A 22,509-nucleotide genomic window follows, 5' to 3' on the forward strand; every position below is an offset into this window, starting at 1 on the left:
TGCTAATAGTGTTGGCGATCATAGCTTCTTCTGAGGCCTGTGATGAATGAATGAGGAATTTCTATAGCGCGTACAAATACCCTAAGTCGTCTAAGCGCTGATGCAGTTACAGCTAACTGGTGGGGCAGGTTAAGGAAGTTAAAATTTCCAAGGCATAAAGCCAGGACTTCAATGCTTTTTGGAAAGGAAGGTGTAACTCTAAGTCCGATATGGATAAAGGAAGAGTATTCCAGAGCTTAGCTGCTGCGACCGAGAAGGCTCTTCCTCCCCATCGTGCTTTTCTGTATCTTGGGACTACCAGCAGATTTTTATTGGTTGATCGTAACTGTCTGTTAGGGACATAATGCTGGAAGATGTTCCTGATTCCTACTGGTCCTATATTGTGTAGTGCCTTATGCACAATACACAAGGTTTTAAATAGAATTCTTTTTGTGCTGAAAGCCAATGCAAGTTCTTAATGGCGGACGAAATTGAGTGGTATTTAGGAATGTACAATATTAGTCTAGCTGTGGCGTTCTGTACCAGCTGGAGTTTATTCATAGTAGCCCTGTTGAATTCCAGAAGGAGGGCATTACAACAATCCGACTTAGATAGAATTAGTGAGACAGCAACTTGTTTCCGTGCATCAAGGGAAAGAAATGGAAATATCTTTCTAAGGGTCCTTATGACCCAAAAGCAGCAGGATATCGTCCTATTAACCTGATGGTTGAAGGATAAACTGGTTTCAACTATGACACCAAGGTTTTTTGCAGATTCAACTGGCAAGGGGCATGATCCCAATGATTATGGCCACCATGAGTGGGCCCATTCAAGGAGACGATTACCGAACATGATTGATTGTCCAACCCTGCTTCTTCTGGTTTCAGCTTCCACGACTGAGTGGTCTCAGGTGGTTTGGTTGAAATGCATAATTTAAAACTGTGCCCATCTGGATTCGGGGACGTTTGCGTTGTTTACATTATTTGAGGCTCTGTTTAGACCATTCACCAGTTTCCAAAAGTCCCTTGAAATTCTTTTCCTCTAGAGTACAGGGACATTGCCCAGAAGATCTGTCTCAACAGTAATCTTTCCTTCTATCACACTTCTGTAGAGCTTTTTTGTGCAACTCATCTGTGTTTGAAGCTGTGGATTTCTGGGGTGCTGCTGCAGCATTCTCATCACTTTATTAACCCTTTAAGTGCTGCCGTTGGCCAACGGTCGTCACGAGCACTACCTCCCCAGAGAGAAAGAGAGAGAGAGAGTTCCAGATCAAGGGGGCATTTCCAGAAAAAGAGCGTGTCTGGGTGGATTTCTTTTTCCATTTGGGAGGTATTAGAAGATGTGCGTTGGAGCTCCTTAGAGATCTGGCTGTCCCAGCTTTCAAAAAGTTGTTCTCCAGATAGTTGGGGTTATGAGTGTGAAGGGCTTTATGAGTGATGCAAGCGGTCTTGTAGAAACATCTACCTTCGATTGGGAGCCAGTTGAGGCTCTTGAGGGCCATTGTGATGTGCTCAAACTATTTGCAACCTGTTAGTAGCCAGGCTGCCATGTTGAGAACTGAACTTAAGGGGGCAAGGCAAGTTTTCGGAGTTCCTGTGATGATAGCGTTACCATAATCCAGTTTTGAGAGGACTAGTGATTGCACTACCATCTTAAAATCTTCAGGGGGAATGAAAGGTTGGACTTTTTTTAAGGTGTTTTAGCATATAGAGTGCTCCTTTGGCTGAGTTGTTGATGTGGTCCTTCAAAGACATGTTTTGGTCCAGGGTGGTGCCCAAGGACTTGACAGAGTTAGAGAACAATTTAGGGCTTCCAAGTTCTTGAGCCAGACTTGGATTGGTGGAGGGTTGTTTTTCTTGGAGAAAAGAAGTAGTTCAGTTTTGTTGGGGTTCCGCTTTAAGTGGTTGATATCAAGCCAAGCTTGTATCTTGATTAGTGTGGCATTCAGATGTAAGATGTCATTGGGTGACTTAATTTTGTAATAGAGTTGGGTGTCATCGGCGTATTGATGATATTTGAATCCTGCTTGGCTCAGGATAATAGTAATGGGTTCCATGAAGAGATTGAAATGGGATGGGGATAGAGTTGAGCCTTGAGGTACACCCTGATGAACTAGTGTAGGTTTCGGGAGGCAGTTATTAATTTTTATTTGTTGCGAGTGATGTTGCAGGTACTAAGTGAACCATCTCAAAACAGTGCCATTGATACCAGAGCGGTTCCTGAGTGTCTCCAGTAATGCTGGGTGATGTACGGTATCAAAAGTCGCAGACAAGTCAAGAAGTATTAGAAGGCAAGCATCACCTTCGTTATCTTCTTGTAGTGTACAGTTACCAATTCCCTCTCTGCAGGCAACGTGCTTGCTGGTGTACAGGATATTTGACGTTGAGCACTGTGAGGTGGCCCATGGTCACTTTCAGCCTTTCCATCGATGTAGAAGGATTTTGTTCGTTGAAGTAAGAGGAGAGTGGCCAATGTAAAGTCAATTGTCGAGTGCGTGGCAGATGAGTGGTAAGTCCAGGCCAATGGAGTGTCTGCTTTGTACCTGCCGTTTAATATTTTCACACCAAGAGATTCAATGTCTTTTACAAGAGAGACCGCAGTTACTATGATGTCTTTGTACAGTTGGTCATAGAAGGTATTTAAGAGGATGTTAGATAATTTAAGTGGATGAGCTTTTCTAGATCCGGCAACAGGATGAATGTATAATAATTAGCAGGAGAGGTCTGTCTACTTTTAAATGCCACTTTCACAGCTTCACTAATAATATATTTTCTCCAGCTGACTCCACCAATGTACTTTCTATTTTGAGTGAGACAGACATGTAAGTCTGGAGACCTCCTTTCAAGCGACTAAACTTCCCAGTTTTGTACACTGATATAAAATGACCTACTAATCCCTCAAGTTGGAGTGGCTCTGTCAACTAAATATCTTGCAATAGTATAATTTGAAAGTCTTTCAAGTAATGTACCAAGTCGTTCTTGCTATAAGGTCATTTACATTCCAGTAACAAAGGGGTATATTTACAATCCCCTATTGCAACGGGACCGTCACTTTTAGTGACTTTGTAGTGGCATAAGGGGCTGCGCCTTATTTACAAGGCAGCCTTGTAAATAAGGCACCCTCTCACGCTATACTTAGCGTGAAAGGGAAGGGCAATAGGTGTTGCGGTAGGCATTCAACCTCAACACCTGTTGATGTTGACGCTGATCCCTATTTACAAGGGTGGCGTAAATAGGAAGCAATGCCAGATTTAAGACCAGGGAAAATCTGGTCTTAAACAGGTGAAACCAGGAGAAATGCTTTATTTATCCTTGTGTTTGCTGTTGCTATGGGCGCTGCGTTGTGCAACATACATAGAAACAGCAAAATGCCATTGATTATGTGAAGGAAAGTGTCCAATCCTGCACATAAACAATAAAGAAAAAATATTTTTTGCAACTTCTAGGTGTGCTGCATTAATCAGCACTCATAGAAGTTACAAAACTCCATTTAAAGTTTGTTTATGTGCAGGAAGGGATACATAAACAATCTTCCCCTCAACGGAGACACCCTTGCACTATGGTTTTCCTTTACGTGAAATTTTCCGTTTGGTTTATTGTATATGAAGTATTATAGGGTATGGGTATAAATGAAGTGTGTTTGAAGAAGAATGTTTGATGTGATTATGTTGTATTATGTGGTATTGTGTACAGTTAATTTGTGGGCTTTTGTGACATGTACTAAAAATTAAATAAGACTATAAAATAAAAAGCAATTCATGAGCTTTATGATATAGTGATGGTCAGTTCTTATATCATTATGGATCGAGTTTAGTAAATAGTAGCAGTATTGGCAATTTTTTCTGCAGTTGGTGCTAGGCAGCTAAATTTAGCACCAGTGCAGGGGGAAACACAGGGGGAAACACAGGGCTGCACCCTATTGTTGTAAATACGATGCAGCCCTGTGTTAAGCCAAGGAGTCTAATGCAGCGCTCCGCCACTTCATTGTAAACATGCCCCAAAGTTTCATTACATCAAGTGATTGATCCATCCTGGGGATGTGAGATTCTGGATGTCAATTCTTTTTTCCTCCATGCTGAGCAGTGGGGACCCAGCATAAATCGAGTTCTGTGTGTTGGCAATTTCAGGCAAGGGACACCCATTGCTTCTGAGGATGGGGGGAGCCTTGATTTGTGCCTTTGGTGTACTTGCAACACAGTGATAAGGTTTGATGGAAAAGAGGGACTGGATAAGCTGCCGGTATGTGAGTGGAAACCATAATTCCCCAGGGCCGAAAGCATTCTCTTTCCATGAGGACTTTCCTTGCAGCCAAACTCGATGCCCAGGTTACCAGGGTTGCCTCCCACAAGGTGTGTCCTATTGGGTCTAAGTATTCAAATGATTCAATGTCTGCAGAGGTCAGATTCTTGAGTGTTGGCACAGTGTGTAGGAGCTTTAGGATTTTACTAAGGTTTAAAATATCATGCCTGCCCCTAGACAGATATTCTGGAGTAAGGACCGTGTGCTTGCTGTATGTTGTAGGGTCAGGCCTGGGCCCTTGGGAAGAAAACTTATTTTTTTTTATGCTACTAGATCCTTAGCTCTTGGATCATACTCTGGAGGTTCATCATTCTTCATGATTTATGTGCAGTCAACTACTTGTATGGGTATTATGGCTGCCTTGTGTTGAGATGTTAGGGCTGGGTCCACACCCATCTGAGTCTGCGAATGCCTTTCTGGGTTAGGCTTATTGAGCATGTCTGGGCCTGTTTCCTGGTCACCGGCTGTAAGCCTTTTTCCTATTGGGTATATCTCTGATGTTAAAGGAGTAAACTGGGCGGATGCTTCTTCTAGGGCATTTGTGCAACGCACTCTCAAGTTTTCTTGCCCACTGGTGGAAGATGCGTAATAATAAAGAATTTCACGGGAACTGGAGCAGTTACTATTATTGTCTCTACAGTGGCTGCACAAGCTGTCTTATAAGACAGCAGGACCAGAGACCGTAGCAGGACCAGAGACCGCAATGATTTAGAGCGACGTTCTGTGGTTTTTGTCTCATATGGGAAAAGTCTTCATTCCCCTCCAGGTATCATGCTAGCAGAGAGGGCTGAGTAAATTATGTCCTTGTCTTGCACCATTGTGCCATTATTGTGCATTTCAGCTTGACGTGTCCTTGTGTTGGCTACCAGCACTAAAGACTTTTTTGTTTTATTTGTGGCTTTATGCAGTTTCTTCCTCTGTTTGTTGTTATATTCCCTGACTGAGTTTGGGCCATCATTTGGTCAGTTTCGCCGTACTCTTTGAAACTGACCTATCTCTCACTCTAGCAAGTTCTTTTTTTTCCAGCTTTCTCCTTTTGTTGCAGTTTGTCTGTCTTTCTCTTCCTCCTTCTTCCACCCCTTTGAGTTTTAACCTCTCTCTTGCTCTAGGTCAAAGTCTGATGAGAAAAAATAAGTGAAGGCTCCCCAAAGATGTTGGCAGTGGGCCCCACCTGTAACCACAGGCTCATATTGATGCACTGCACCCAGAGACCCTAATTAAAAGACAGTCTCTGACACAGTTTTTGGGCTGACTGGTGTATTCACATTTTAGGGACTGCGGCTGTACTATTTTACCACCTTAGAAAGTGATATATAGGGGCATATGTACAAGCCCCTATCGCCACCACAACGTCACTTTTCCAAAGTTATGATGACAAAATGTAATTTCAGGATTGTTTATGTGTAGGAAGGGACACCTTCCTACACATAAACAATCTTCCCCTGCATACAGACACCCTTTCACTATGGTGCAAGGGTGCCTGCGTTGGCGCTAATCTGATAAACTTAGCGCCATTGCAGGGGGAAATGCAAGGCTGCAGCACATTCTTGTAAATATGGTGCAGCCTTGCATTTCAGAAGTGGCGGAGTGAGGCGTTAAGCCATAACGGCTAACGCCTTACTTCCCCACTTCATTGTATGTCTTACCCATTGTTGCCTGTCGCAGGAACTTTCATGGCATGAGATGCTTTTGATTGGAAATATAGCAGCATTTGTTAACATAGCTAAAGTAGAAGAGAAATAAGAGAATGGCAAAGCAGCATACCGAAACAAAAAGATAACGGGGTACATCACAACAAAACAGTCAAAAGAGAGCGCATCACAACAAAATCACATTGGAATATTGCAGCACTAATAAAGAGCAACACAGGAAACAGAAAACCACATCACCACCACAACAAAGTGACCCAAAACAAATATGCACAAACGTGCTGAGGCACACTACATCCTCCTTCTGTAATCCTAATACGGAGGCAAAAGGTATTGGTACCAAGCAACAGCTTAATTTACCATCAAGGACATTAAATAGCTCCAGTCAAAAATGCTTTGTGCCCGACCCCAAAGCTCTCAGGACTTGAAATGTCTGACTTATTTTTTTCTGTGAGGTCTGTACCATGCCTTCCTGAAGAAGAGTTACTAGGCAGTCATTTAAAAATGCTGCCTAGTGCAGGTCAGTTTTGCACTGCGTTCAGGCTTGACTCTCTGCTCTTTGCAGCAAGCAAGTTGAGTCAGAATGAACAGGTTCCTGTTGAGTGCTTGTCCCTTCTTTTCTTGAGTTTCCCTGTAAACTTCTGGTCAATCTCAGATAGGGCATCCTTTCCTGAATCACATGGCCTGTGCCTTTCTTACAAAAGAAGCTAGAAAAAAAAGCCTGAAAGTGGCCCATCTCGAGGCCGTTTTTTAGAACTGACAGTGCTGAGAATTGCAGACGTAGACCCACTTCGGCCATTGTATTAATACTGGTAATATATGTTTAAGGCTCCCTGTTTTCTGTTTTTACTGATTTTTACAGATGAATAAAGACAGAAACCCATTTATTTTACTGTCTGTATTTATTTTTAAACATGGATAAAAATGGAAATTGGATTCATTTTTTGAGTGATTCTAAATGTTGTCAGTCAGGGCTGGCAAGCAAATGGGTGTGCTGATTGACAGACAAGAAGGTTAAAAAAGGAAGGAATTTTAGTAAAAACGCTTAAACAATAGTAGATATGCACAAGGTTGATACTAATTATGTGTAGATTTTCAAATAAGTGCATTGATTTATCATCTGTGGGTTTTCATATCAATAAAGCCTGTAAGGCATTTAAGCATGAGTGCATATTTATCGGTTAAAGAAATGTGGAAATAGTTTCAGCTTAATTTTTCCACAAAGCCCAAAATAAATATGGATAAATACAGATAAAATTAGCAGAAAATTAATATGGATAAATACAGGCGGTAAAGTAAAAAAAAAAAAACTACCATAACACCGGGCGCCCTATATATGGTTTTCCTATAGCACTTTGTGCTATACTGTATCCTATTATTGACTTTCACACATCAGGTTTTACTCAGCTTTGTCCAGCAGTTAGTCCAACTAGTACAATGCATATACACACACACACACACACACCCACACACACACACACACACACATACATATAACCGTAAAACAGTGTTAAAATAAAGTTATATTGAAAAAGAAAAAGCAATAAACCCACTGAAATAGGCCAGTGATGATTGGCTACACAAATCATAAATTGTGCCCGGACCATGAAACCATAACTCATCCCCAAATAACTGCTCACGATCTCACATTATTTATAACAATAACTAAAGAGGACTTAACACGTCATCAGTAAATAACAGCATATATCCAGCCAGTACCCCATACATAGTCACGTCATTGATAGTGTCAAGGTCAGGTGTAATGTCACCACTGATGTCTTCAATATCATTTGTGATGACATCAGACATTAGGACCAGTGTTTATGAAAAGCTAAATGAAATATGTGGAGTTTAAGGCAGGTTATAATTTGGGTGAACTACAATCAAGATATATGGACTGAGGTAGAGCATTCCATAATTTAGGGGCCAGGCGGGAGAAGGAATAAAAAATTGACATGATGCATGGGGGGCTTCGGCAGAAATTGAAACCTGAGACAGATTAGTAGAAAATTGTGATAAGAAGGATAGTACAAAAAGAATACATGGTCATGAATTAAGAATGGATTAAAATGTAATATAATCTAGGCAAATATCTTTTTACTTTATTATATCACATGTTTGCACACTAGAACAGCTTGACCCCACCACGCAAATCATCATTGTCATCATCAAGAAAACCTTATTTCGGTTGTTTTGACCATAAATGTACATGTACAAATATAATTTCATTCAAAGAGAAAGTAATAAAAAAGGGAATCTATCCGTCTGAACAGGGTTCAATTCCCCGCCTCACTGGTCTTGGGCTCAAAATTCCACGGACCTGATTATTCTCGCCTCGGTGCCTATTCTAATCATGGAGTCCCACTCTGCAACTCTGGGCAATAGCTTGCTTAATCTCCACAACGGCCCCCACAACGCTAAGGATGCCTGGCCTCCACCTTGGGGGTGCTCAGGAGTGGACACCTCACAGGGAAAGCCAGGACAGGTTCCACAGCGGTATTAGTACAAGCGCCTTGAGACCCTTGCGGGTGAGTAGTGCGCTATACAAGTATCAATTTACAATTTACAATTTACAGTGTTGCTCACAGAAATGCATATGCATCACATTAAATTTCCATAAAAATAATCTATAATAACACATGCTCAAGTCCAATGACCTGGAATTGACCTGTCAGTACAAGGCTCATTAAAGTGTGAATGCAATACATGTGCAATACAATAGCAGTAACAAGAAGAGAAAAGCACAAAGCAATCCACATGGGGACGAGCTCGATTCCCATAGCCCACCAGGCAAATCCCATCTATCTACATGTTGACCATCCTTTGTCTCTCCCACTTCTGTCATCCTATAAATTCAGCAAGGGATGCATATGTCTGCTGAGATACCCATTTTAAGAAAGACCTCCAGTCTTATCTTTCTCTTCCAGGATGGCTGTGTCTGATGTTTTAGTTGATGAGGTTACCACGTCATTCAGGCACGTTCTTCATTAGAGAGGGCATTAGACACTGAGGCCCAGATTCACAAAGGTTTAGCGCCGGGTTAGCGTTACTTTTTTAATGCGAATATGACGCTAAACCTTTTGAAGATTAACAAACCAACGCAAATTGGTATTAGCATTGGTTTGTATGGGAAAGTAAAGCAAAGCAGCACGAAACACATCTTTGCATTACTTTGCATCAAGCGGGCGTTGCATGGGTAGTACATGGGTGTTCCCATGCAAACACCCATGCTTTCTGATGCTAAACCCTATCAACTAACTTAAGTTGACAGGGTTTAGCATTAAAAATTAATGCCTCTGGAAAGCAGGAATTAAAAGGAAAAATGTTTTCATTTCTCCTTTTTTCTGACTTTGCATGGGTGCTGCACTAAGTAGCACACATACAAAGTAGGAAAAGCTTTGAAGTGTGTCTAGACATAGTATTTTGCACAGGAACGGCACCTTTCCTGCACAAAACCTATGCTAGACTCAGACACGCACCCTAGCATGGTGGTGCTAAGGTGTGTGCCTGGCGCACGGCAGATGAAATCAGCACCAGTGCTAGAGATAGGAGAGGAAAGAGCCAGATCTCTGTGAATATGGCGCGCTCCTGCTCTCTCCCTGTCATGCAACGCAGTGCAGCCTCTTTGGGTGCTGTGCTGTGTTGCGTGACACCTTTCAGAATCTGGGGCTGGCTACGATTGGGGCTCTAGGTCATGTGTTATCCTGAGTTTGATGCACATATCGAGCTAGATCTAGAGCAGTTTTCAGTCATAGGTTCCCAAACTAGTGCAGTCATCTCAGATTGTTCCCTAGGTAAGAATATCTCCTGAGCTGTATGTTCTATTTTGTTATTATCTCTTCCATCCTACTACTCCTCTATGCCTCTCAGACACCGGCCTTCTTTCCATTTTTGCAATGTCTTGAGTGTATATTTTTTGGGCAATTAACTCTTGCACATGTGTGATACAATCAAACATTTTGCTCTTTTCAGACAATCATGAAGGATAGTTGCTAACAAAGCACATTCAACACAAATCCTCCAGCTCTTTCATCCCCACTTGTGAGTGATCAACAGGGGCCTTCATTGGCCCTCATTAGGAGCAGCTCAGTTAATTGATATGTGCAGTAACTCCTGTTATCCCACAGAGAGGTGTGGCTCACCCATTAGAGCGGCAGACCCTGAGGCAGAGGTCTGGCCCGGGACCAGGGTTCAATTCCCGACGCGACAGGGTCTTGGGCTCAATGTCCACGGACTCGATAATTCTCGCCTAGGTGCCTACTCTAATCATGGGTCCCACTCTGCAACTCTGGGCAATAGCTTGCTTAATCTCCACAACGGCCCCGAAAGTGCTAGGATGCCTGGCCTCACCTTGGAGGTGCCCAGTAAGGGGCATCTCACAGGGAAAGCCAGGAAGGGTTCCACAGCGGTATACAGCGCCAAGATACCTTCTAGGTGATAGTGCGCTTTACAAGTATACATACATTTACATTTTACATTTACATTTATATCAAAATTATAGGTTTTGTGATAAATATTGGCAAGTCAAACATGCCAATATTAATCAAGTGAAAAACGTCCTGTGTTTGCAGGAACATGCTAATTTCGGTGCGGTAAGTAATACAACCCAAATATTATTCCCCAAAAAGTCTTAAATAGAAGGTACTTATCGTACCCAATAAACTCAAAATGAGAAGTGTCAGATTTTATCATGCGCAATAACTATCACGCCATTTACCGGCCTGCTCATAATGAGGGCCTTAGTATCCTGCAATTCGCTTCTAACAGTTGCATATTGTCGCAAAGTCAGTTCTACTGGCAAAAATCTTTATATTTTTCCAATTTTGGACCACTGGTTTTGACCACTGATGTGGTGTGAGACTCCGAAAATGGAGTCTCACTTACTGTAATGCTTCTTCTAAATTAGTTTTGAGGCTTCAAGCTCCAGTTCCCTCCTGTCAAAGACTGGACACTGTGAAGGTCTTCCTAGCATCCTTCTTGATTGCCCAAAGAAACAGTGACTCATCCCAGTAGACACAACACCACCCCACACCTAATCTATTCACAGAAATTATCACATGGCTCCTATAGAGGGTCAGAATTAGTAGGAAAAAGGCACATAGGGCCATAAACAAATTCTTAACAATTTTGTTATTTCTTGATTAAAGAGACTGCATTATAAAGGAGTTGGCCAGCAGGGCGCCAATACAACCCTTAAATCAGTGTTACGAAAGACTCCAACATAAGGTGTGAACCTGACCTAGGGGTTATATTTATCTTCCATACAGGGAACCCTTGTTTCTCACATCCAACATAAAGGTGTTCCAGACAAACATTTCAAGAAGAATCCTGCTGCTGAAAACAGTTGTGCAAATCTGGAACAAAAATGCATCCAAGAGGCTGAGAAACGTGATAAAAAATAGAGGAAACGCATCCTTCTCTGACCAAAGCCTCCTTATATATGAACTAGGCAGGAAATATCACAGGACAAGAAGTTAACACCATCTTGGATTGGGAACTTCAGGAAAAAGACACTAGGAACACAATAATTTTGAGTCACGCCCAGTGATCTTGGAGAATGGTGGTTTCAAGTATTAGCTGGCTTGACAACAACCTATTTTTGACATCCTCTCTGCTCCACGCTTCACCAGCCATTTCCTTCACCCGGCCCTCCACTCATTATGTGGATCAGCCCTCCAGTTTACTGTGCAGAAACCCTGAAGCTGGCTGGATTCAATGTCTTGTCTTTCGTGAGTGTGAGTCCAAGGGAGCACTCCATTGCCTCTGGTGAGCCTGGTTCCCAGATGCAACAATGAGGGAAACCTCTGAGGAGAACATTAGTGTAGCTGAATATGGACATATGTTTTCAATAATTTCCTAAAGAGTAGTGGCATGGCTTGGGTTCTCATCTGTGGCAGAAATGAAATGCATTGATTGGTTGCCATCCAGTGAAGGGCTGTTTCATGCTACCCAGCTGTCACTCAACAGTCAATCTTAACACTTTTTCTGGAAATTCGTCAACCTCTGTTCTACATATGCTTAGTTTGCCTACATAACCCCTGTAATGCAGCCAGATATTTATCAGCTCTTGTATGAGGGAGATGTGGTGAAATAGTGAATGGGTCACTGGGCTAGGAGTTAGTTGTCCTGGAAGAAAGGGAAGCAGGTAGTGTACGCTGGGATGCCTCTCCTCTCCAACAAACAGCTACAGTTTGCGATTGGCGTTTCCATGAAGAAGAAAGGCAGTGGGGAATCCCTTTGGTGGCCTTTCATGGGAGAGATCCCTAGTGTCTTAGGTTGTGGAAAAATTGGCTTACTTGGGATCGGGAGGCAAACAGAAGAGACTCAGACGATCACCCGGATGGTTTCAAGTCTAAATAGACTAAATTTGAACCAAACCATTAGGACCCTTTCGCAAAGCATTTTCGCTACAACATATATGCAAAAATAAGCTGATCGATTGGCAAAAGCTAACCTCCTAAATTTAATGAAGAACTCAATCACTAAAATAAGGAATTTTCCGCAATCAACTTACAAAAGTGTTAAATGTTACTGTATAATTTGCAAAGATGATGTCCTCTGTAATTTTAAAATACTGAAATATGGAAGTGTACTCTGTGATTTGTGGAAACAAACAGGGACCCCCTGAAAAGGTTGGACTTCCTGGGCCAGAGTAAAGCAATTTAAAGCAAGAGTAAAAACCCAGGCAAGATATAATATCTGGCAAAGAATAATACAGATAGGAAAACACAACGAACTATGATATCAAAAATGATTTAATTTAAATTGCTAAGAAATGCATTAGTACATTTTTCTTGTGATAAAAAGTATTAAAAAAGGGAATTTTTCATTCAAATTGATATACAGAATTCAGGGAATCTTGGAACATTGTTTCTTCAAAGAATTTGAAGAAGAAGCTGATTTTCGTGCTCTGTGATTGCAGGAATGCAGTTGCATTCTGGGAAAAAGTACTGAACCAAAAATATCTGGTGATATTTGCGTATTTTGCATTATACGAATTCCATGAAATTTAAGAAGAATTTATTGGCATGAAATTTCACGTAATTTTGGTCTACATGCCAATGATTCCAGCAGAAAATGTCTTATTAGTACAGTGAAATTTCAGCTGTAAAACGTTTTCTTCCTGAACCAGTCTCAAGGTGGTATTTCACTTGACTTTTGAACATGACTTAAGCCCTTGTGCTAAATTTGCACTTGAGCTGCCGGCAAGTTTGCAAAACTTCATGAAAAATACAATTTGCTATTTCACATACTCTATAACTTCTATTTATAAAGTTGGCAAGATTGTCAATGATTATTTTTTTAAGTTCTGTTTATTAAAGTTTTATTGGCATTACATGCAAAAAAGCAACAAGGAAAACCATTTCGATCCCATCCCCCCCCAACAAACCAGAAGCACGCCAGCAAACTGGATCAGGACGATTTAATGCTCAGTTCCAAAATGTCTTTCACTCCTGGATCCAATGATTCATTTTGTTGCGGATTCGTCCAATCTTACTCCTGCCCAGTAGGCATGGATTATTTTAAAGGTTCTGTACCTACAGATGATGAATGAATGTTAAATATACGTTGCTTGTAGACCTAGAAAAGATTAAATATTAAAGGTTGAAATGTCAAGAGGATTATGAGATTGTGTTTTCCCCAACTGCATGAATATAGAGTTATATGCATTTTATTTATGTTTTCTTCTTGTTCACCTTTTGTTCTCCCTCTTCCCATATGTGGCTCTTACTGCTTACCAGTTGTGTTGTCATAAAGTGAGAAGAAGGATGCCACATTAGATAATGAATAGAAAGATTGAGGGTCAGATTTATAGTATGGCGGACAGGAATTTACTCCGCCATGGTGACTGAGTAAGGTAATCCTTCCCACAGAGGGATTACCCACCTACCATATTTAGTGATGTTTGCCGGCCCTGTGGACATCTCTTGCATTTACAGGAACCGCTGTCACAACAGTTCCTTTAAATTCATTAAAAGATTGATGGAGCTGGACTTCAAACTTCCACATTTTTGAAAGCAGGATTTTCTGAAAAAATCAACGCCGTGCCATGGGAGATTTCTCCCTTGTTGTGGGGGTCATTTGGCAGTTTTCTCTGCCCGTTAATGCCTGGCTTTATCCATAAGTGACGGACAGTCAACATTTGCAATGTGTTCTCTCACTCTAAATAGTGCGGGCGAACACATGGACAAACTCCAATGGCCCTTACTGCTGAATTCTGAGGTGTACGTAGGTGGTGGAGACAGAGCAGTCTCTAACACTACATCTTGAAGCTCAGCCCGACTCGAAATGAGGTGGACAGAATTTCGCTATGGCGGTGAGCGTACCCAATCTCCGCTTCAATGCAGAACCCGCTCTTCCAAAGTATACATCAGGCCCTGTATTTTATATATCCACTGAATCTTTCCCCTTGCCTGGTTTTTCCCCTTACGTATAGGTTTTTAGCGCATGTAACTACGCTCCAGAAACTTGTAACTATGCTCTGAATCTGTGTGACTTGTAACTATGTAACTTGTAACTTTGCTCTGTAACAATGCTCGTCCTCATGTAAAGCGCTCTGATACCTCTGGGTCTAGCCAGCGCTATATAAAACTTTTCAAATAAAATAAAATATATAGCAAACTTATGCTTATTGCACCTACACTTTTATAGTATCCTTTTTGTCTTATAAAGAAATGCCTGTAAAATGTTTTAACAAAACAAATCACTGAAATTAGAGAAGCAGGAATGAGAGCTGCTCTCAAGTAGCATGATCTTCCACTATTCTATTAAAGGTTGATGGTGTTTGCTTTAGTTTTGCTGTCCATGGGCATATTATCAAGAACAGCGTTAAAATTATTGCTGGTTTAGCGGCAGAAAACTGCCACTAAAGCGGCGATAATGGGCTTGATAACATGCCCTGGAGAATTCCAATAGAATCCCATGTTCACACCAGACATGGACATCTATTGGAATTCTCAAGGACATATTAACAAGCCCATTATCGCCGTTTTAGCTGCGTTTTCTGCTGCTAAACTGGTGATAATTTTTAACGCCTTTCTTGATAATATGCCCCTGTGTTTTTAAAATTTATTTCATTTCATCGCTTTTTTGTAACTCAAATTACACTTAATTTGAAAATGTGTTTTGTCAAAGTGAAAAGCAGCAGTTATTTTTTGTTTTTTCTTAGCTTGGTGCCTGCGGAACGAGGGGGTGAGCTCAGTTCTCCTGGGATGTTCTAACCCTGAGCAACTTATAGAAAATTTGGGTGCCATACAGGCAAGTATTTCAAAGACATGTTGAGAAAATGTTGATTATCATTATTTGAATCGGTAAAGGTTAGGAGGGAGTTAATTGAATGTTATGCCAATCTTACACTCATAATTTGGTTGATGGACTGATTAGGAGCTTGCAGTAAGAGGCGCTATTAATCAGTCCATCAACCGACTTAGGTGACGCATCTTTCTAGAACCTTCTTAGACAATCAATACTCAGGTGATTGCTCTCAGGTAGTACAAACATACAAAGCTGCTATTCAAAGCAGGGTAAATACTGGCAGTGTCAAACGAATCTCTACAGAACTTACTCAGTGGGAGTTCATGTTTGGAATATAGAGTTACCTGCCAGAGACAAACATAATGGAGTCCGTTTTTCCTCACCCTTTCCCATAAATATTAAGCTTTATCTCAAAAGATTCTAGTGAAAAACATAGGCAATATATTGCAACATTTATTATAAGAAGTATGTCAAGTATGCATGAAAAAATATAAAACAGGAAGCATGTAAATGACATGAATCCCCTTAGTACTAACCCCAGGCAAGTACTCATTAGCACAAATAGCCTGTCTTAGTGAGGGTCCAGTACATTTACCGCAGAGCTGATTACTGCAATAAGGCGAGTCTGAAAGCCTACAAGGTCAAGTTGTGTCTGAGATCCCAGAATTCAGTTTGCTATTAGTCAGCAACACTGATGTAGCCATAACTAGCTACTTGGACGTTGAAAATGCTCCTCTCTCTCCACAACTGAGATGGAGTCTATTCTTTTAGTCACTTCCAGGGCTTTTGTGAGAAAGCCTCCGTTTGACAATGATGTAGTGTGAGAAGAAATGCCTGGGAATTCTCTAACAATATTACCCCAGCAATTACACTAATTTTATCTTAAAACACTACATTCTATATGAATATATGAACCAAAAGCACAATATCAAAATTCAGAATACATATAGTGCGTATTATCATACAATAATGAGCATAAATACAGAATATTTACCAAAACAATTATTAGAGACAGCTTCCCGGCCCTCTAGGCCTTTGCGAAGTGGTGGACAGATGCAAAATATAGTCGAAACCTAAGCAAATCATGTAAAAAGAAATGACTGAGCGAACACAGATTTTCTCTCAATACACACATACAATTTAGAAATTAAACTACTAACAATATCACAATTAAGTACCAGGACAAACAGTAGCAATACATGAAAAACAGAGGCAAATCTACAAACCCCATGCACCTCCGGTGCATCACTTTCATTGGTGCAGAGTAGAAATATCGCCGCAAAAATATCGCGGGACAGAAATATCGCCGCAAAAATGTAGTGGAGAAGAAATATCGAGAACAAAAATATAGTTGACAAGAATATCGACTGACAGGTAAGTAATATCGATTACATAAATATCTTTGTAATAAATATCGTTTACAAAAATATAGTTTACAAAAATATCGATTTATTAATAATTTTATGTATTTTAGTGTTTTTAATGAGAATTGTTTGTTATTTTATTATATGTTTTAGAGGTTTACTAGTTATTAATTTATTTTAAGTTTAATTCTGCATTTATAGTTCCGTATTGGGTTGTGGGTTTATAGGGGAATAGGGTAGGAAGTCATTTAATTTGATAAAATGTATTGAATAATTAATGTGTTAATTGATTAATAATAGTGTAATAATTAGTAGCTAATTAATTTCAATTAGTCAATTATTAAATAATTAGGTTAATTGCTTAATTAATTTTAGGTGTGTGTTGTGGTGTTTTTATATGAGTAAATTGTGTGAAGGGTGGTAATTAATAAAAAATGTATTGAATAATTATTAAATACTTTTAAGTTAATTACCATCAATGAATTAGTAAATATCATTTGTAATTGTGTAATTAATTTTAGGTGTGTGTTTTGGTGTTAATACGTGGAAATGGTGTGAAGTAATTCATTTTTTATTGATTAATTAATAAATAATAATAAGTTCATTTTCTTTAATTAATTAGTAATTATTACATTTAATTGTGCAATTAATTGTAGGTGTGTGTTGTGGATTTTATAGTGTTAAATAATAGGTAATTAATTTTTGTATTATCTTTGTTAATAATAATATATTTAAATGTATATATTAATTAAGTTAATATTGGAAATTAAATTTAATAAAAATGTTGATGGTTTATTCTTATTGTTTTGGGATCCAGCGCTTTCCCTACTGTTGCACTCACTGGAGTGGAAATAGTAAATGTTAACCCTCTGCTGTCCAGCGCTTTCCCTGCTGTTGCTCTCATTGGAGTGGGAATAGTAATTTTTACCCCTACGCTATCCAGCGCTTTCCCTACTGATGCACTCACTGGAGTGAGAATAGTAATTTTTACCTCTCCGCTATCCTCTGTTTTCCCTACTGTTGCACTCTCTGGAGTGGGAATAGTAATGTTTACCCCTCCGAAATCCTGCGCTTTCCCTACTGTTGCACTCACTGGAGTGGGAATAGTTAATTTTACCCCTCCGCTATCCAGCTCATTCCCTACTGTTGCACTCACCGGAATGGGAATAGTATTTTTTACCCCTTCGATATCCAACGTTTTAACTACTAATGTTTTTATTTTGTTATTAAATGTATGTATTATTTTTTTTAATAGTTTAATGTGTTTATTAAATATTGAATATTTTATTTTAATGTATTTATATATGTGTTTATTTTATTTTTATATAATTAAAAACGTTTATAAATTAAATAAAGATAATAGGTAATAAAATGTATTTAAGTAAATATATGTATATGTAAAATATTGTTGTATTTATATTTAATAAATTAAGTTTATTTGTTATAATTAGTTTAAATATATATTACATTTAATTTATTTTGTTAATATTAATATTTGTTATTTTTTAAAGTCGATATTTTTTACATCTATATTTTTTACATCGATATTTTTGAGTCTATTATTGTACTTACCTGTTTAAGTATAGGAATTTGATATTTTTGTGATCAATATTTTTACATCGATATTTTTTTCAACTATATTTGTGCAATCGATATTTTAACATGGAACCCTTTGATTAACGGACCGGCGGCGCAGTGTGGTACTTGACATTTACAAGGCCACGTAAAGCCACCCTGCATGGCTTTTTGTGGGCCTTGTAAATACGGCCCCTTTTCACACAGCAATTTGTGTGAAAGGGGCATGCCATAGGTGTTTCTGTGGGAGCTCCCACGCAACATCCATGGATTCTGTGTTATTCACAGATTACAACATTTTGTAAACCTGGGAATGCGTCGTAATCTTACAACTCCCCAGGAGAGGCGTAAGAAGGCGCAACAAGGAGAAATACTAATATTTCTCCTCATTTTTTTCCTCTTTCTATGCGTGTTGCATTCTGCAGTACACATAGAATGAGGAAAATACCTCACATGATTGCAGGTAGGTGTTCCTTCCTGCAAAAACACAATCTCCCCTAAAACGCAGACACCCTTGCACCATGGCACAAGGGTGCCTGCGTTGACGCATGACAGCTAACTGTGTGCCAGCGCAAGGGAAAACACAGGAATGCGACATATTGTTGTAAATATGACACATCCCTCTGCTTTGAAAGTGGCGCTGCGTGGTGCAGTCAAATGGCTCGTGGTGCCTCGCTGTGTCACTTTGTGTAAATATGTCCCATAATGTATATCAACATATGATTTTGTGACAGGCCAGTGCACCTGGGTTACAATTGTGGAATTTCAATATGCTTTACCCAAAACCGTGTTTAGAGTGTAGAAAAAGTGTGTGTCCAGAGCAAAAATCTGAGGTAGCTTGATTGTCCCACATTTCTCCTCTTCCAGATTTAGAATAATGGAATATTGTCACACCAAACCACTGAAATATTATGAATGGTTTACGCAAATATAAGGATGGTGGAAACTAGTCATTCATTTATGCAACAAACCATGTGATAGCATTGGAACACAGATTATTCTTCAGGCACTTAACAAAATGTAGAAATCTGGGGGCATGTTATCAAGACTCGGCGATAAAATTATCGCCGCTTTATCGGCAGGAAACTGCCGATAAAGTGGCCATAATGGGCTTGATAATATGCTCTATGGAATTACAATCGAAGCTCATGTTAAATGTCCTTCACATCGAACATGAGCTTCGATTGGAATTCCATAGAGCATATTATCCCCCGGCACTCTAATTATGAAGCTACAGCGGGTACAGAACATGGCTGCTAAACTGGCGCTTTCGCGCCCATGGTCTGCTTCGTCCTCTCTCGCCCTTTCAGAGTCAGACCTGCACTGGTTACCGGTGCAAAAACGGATCTGTTTTAAATCAGCTTGCTTGGTCTTTAGAGCCTTGCATGGGCTGGGTCCAGTGGTACTGCAAGGTCTTTTTTCTTGGTACTCTGCTGCCAGACTTCTGAGATCCTCCTCGGCCTTCTTGGTGACTGTTCCTAAGATAAAAAGGGTGAGGATGGGGGGCCGCTCTTTCAGCTTTACGGCCGCCAAGCTTTGGAACTCCTTACCTCTGGCCCTAAGGTGCAAGCAGGATCTCACGTCTTTTAGAAAGGACCTTAAAACCTACCTTTTTCCGAAGGCAGTGTAATTGACATCGGTAGGAATGTTCTGTGGTCAAAGCGCCAGGATGCCCTTTGGGTGACAGTCGCGCTATATAAGTATGCCTACATACATACATACATTATCAAGCCCATTATCGGCACTTTATCAGCAGTTTCCTGCCGATAAAGCGGCGATAATTTTATCGCCGAGTCTTGTTAATATGCCCCCTGGAGTTAACATCAAGCAGTAACTTTATTCCAGCCGTGTGGGCGCCACCTTCATTTCTTGTACTGCATTTGTAAGATGCAGCTAAAAAAAACACAATTTTAGAAAGGACCCCTTCATTAATTCTATCATCTAATTGAAGTTAAAGAGCATGGTGGGTACGTTTATAAGTACAACAAATGATCACATCTTAAATAGGGTGCTTTTCAATCAAAGTAATTTAAAGAAGCATTGGTTGTGATACTGAACACAATTTTTTTTTGTTCTAGGTTCTTCCAAAGATGACATCTCATATTGTGAGTGAGATTGACAGCATACTTGGGAATAAGCCTCACAGCAAAAGGGACTACAGATCCTAATGTGGAGCATGGATGATTGGGACTGCATGACTACAACAGTGCCCTGCTGTAAATAGTACGGGATGTGCACCAGTGATTGGTGTGTACATTTATTCAGCACTGTGGCTCAGTCTGGACTGTCGCCGGATCAACGGAGAAATAGTTTCAGCGGCAAACTCAAAAGCACATTTGCAAAATGAACTGCAACAACGCAATTTATTTGCATTTTATGGCATTGTCCTATGTCTTTGTTACTTTTTACGCGCCTTATGCTTCAAAACATCTGGACATATCAAACTGATTCGTAACAAAGAGATGGTCTGTGATCAGTAAGAGTTAATAGATGGCCATATTTAAAGTACAACATTGAATCCTGTGCTTTAAGACAAGAATGGTGATCCAACACATTAGGATAGAGTTCAAAACTGAAAAAAAATATGTAGCACATAAGATTTTATTAACAAAAAATATTTTAAATAGAATATGGACTAGACAGCTGGTGTAAGGTGGTAGGTGACCCTTGTCCTACCATGTCAGGGTATTTGAAACATTGACAGTATTACCTTCTAACATACCTTGACTACTGTTTCATGCTGAATTGTCACCTAAAGATTTTGCATGCTTTCTAGGCACGATTGTGCCATTTTAAGGTGATGAATCTTGAATGCAAGCCATCGTAGAGGCAGATCATAGTTTTAAAGCTGCATACACAAGTAATGCACTTTAGTTGCATGGGATCCAGGGATTCAGGTTCCTTCAGGGCTCATTTGCCTATGCATAAACATAATAGGGAATGGTTTAAACAAGACTGACAGATCTTTTCACTAATATCAAACATGGCTGCTCCTGTGAAGATGAAACATCTGCCTATCTCAATGAAAACTTGTTTTGAACATGGTCTCTGATCAGATTAATGTTTTTGACTCACTTTAGCTATAAGAATACATCTTGCATATACTTGAGTACTGTGAATAAACTATAGGTCTATGTTAGTGATCTGTAAGGGGTATGGAGCACCATATAAATTAAATGGCAAAACGAATTTAAAGTGATCAATATTTAAAAAAAGAATAGTGCCAGCCACAAAAGGTGGGCAGTCAGCTCTGATCCACATTAGCACCGTGTGTCTACAGCTGAAGGGTTAGATGCTGACATTAGCTATTGTTCTTTGTTTGCATTCTGTGTTCAATTCGTGTATGAAGCAGGAACAAGAATCAGATGGGATAGTTGGTTTGATTCCTGCCAGTAAGGGTTATATTTTAGGAAAGTGTGGTAAACAACTGTTTGCTTGCATAATGCAGCACGATAACAGGTTGTAATTAGACTTCTACTTTATACATAATATTGTCTCAAGTCTACAATTTTAGAGCTGGCATTTACATGTTAATGTTACCAGTTGAAGTCAAATATTACATACCCTCACAACTATCATTGTGATGCTTGTTGTAGGCAAAAACAGGTTTTAGGCGAGGTGTTAGCCAAGATCTTTTGATTTTCCTAAAAGTGATGAACAGTGTACTTAACCCCTTCGCAGCGGGGTAATTCCCCCACTGTGCTGGGGGGCACGCGCAGAGCGCCCCCGTGCTCATGACGAGCTCAGCTCGTCATGAGGCACAGTGCTCGTGTGCTCATGACGAGCTCAGCTCGTCATGACCACACCCGTTTCCGTGGAACGTTCAGCACAGCAGGGGAATTATCCCCGCGTGTGAGCGTTCCACGGCTCATGACGAGCTCAGCTTGTCATGAGCACACGAACACCGTGCCTCATGACGAGCTGAGCTCGTCTTGAACATAGAAGGTGTTAAGTATGGGGGCTTTCATCCAGCCCTCTTCTTCAAATGGTCTGTTATTGTATTATTCACATTTTACTTCAGCCCACTACAGCATCTACAGCATCATCAGCATCAGCCTGCTTCAACCCTTGACTAACTTCACAATAAGTGACAGCATTTTTCCCATTCTCAAGGAGCACATCCACAAAGTGGTTCCCTTAACTTCCAAGAACTAACATTGAAATGTTTGTTTTTTGTGACCAAATATTTGAACTTTTTAGCCAATATGTTTTTTAGATTGATGCATTCCAGCAACTTCACAGACAAACACCTTGGCAAAAACGTAACTATTGGAAATGCCACAATACTGGGTATGGTGGGGGGACAACGTCAAACTTATTGGCTTTGGCAATGCTTGTTTTTCCTGGTATCACTTGGTAATGAGTGGATCACAAATGCAGCATCAGGAA

At 40.1% G+C, this 22,509-nt stretch overlaps 1 protein-coding gene across 1 annotated transcript in view; it reads left to right on the forward strand.

The window, feature by feature from the left end:
• KCNAB1 (potassium voltage-gated channel subfamily A regulatory beta subunit 1) overlaps nucleotides 1–21,167 on the forward strand; it is a 756,359-nt gene extending 735,192 nt beyond the window's left edge. Inside the window, exons 13-14 of the mRNA XM_086944907.1 lie at nucleotides 15,096–15,184; nucleotides 20,199–21,167. Of these exons, the coding sequence (XP_086801033.1) occupies nucleotides 15,096–15,184; nucleotides 20,199–20,288 (179 nt within the window). The 3' untranslated portion in view covers nucleotides 20,289–21,167. The remainder of the gene's footprint in view (nucleotides 1–15,095; nucleotides 15,185–20,198) is intronic.
• Nucleotides 21,168–22,509: the final 1,342 nt, after the last annotated feature.

The sequence above is a fragment of the Lissotriton vulgaris genome, chromosome 11 (assembly GCF_964263255.1).
Source record: "Lissotriton vulgaris chromosome 11, aLisVul1.2, whole genome shotgun sequence".
In the NCBI taxonomy this organism is placed as follows: domain Eukaryota; kingdom Metazoa; phylum Chordata; class Amphibia; order Caudata; family Salamandridae; genus Lissotriton; species Lissotriton vulgaris.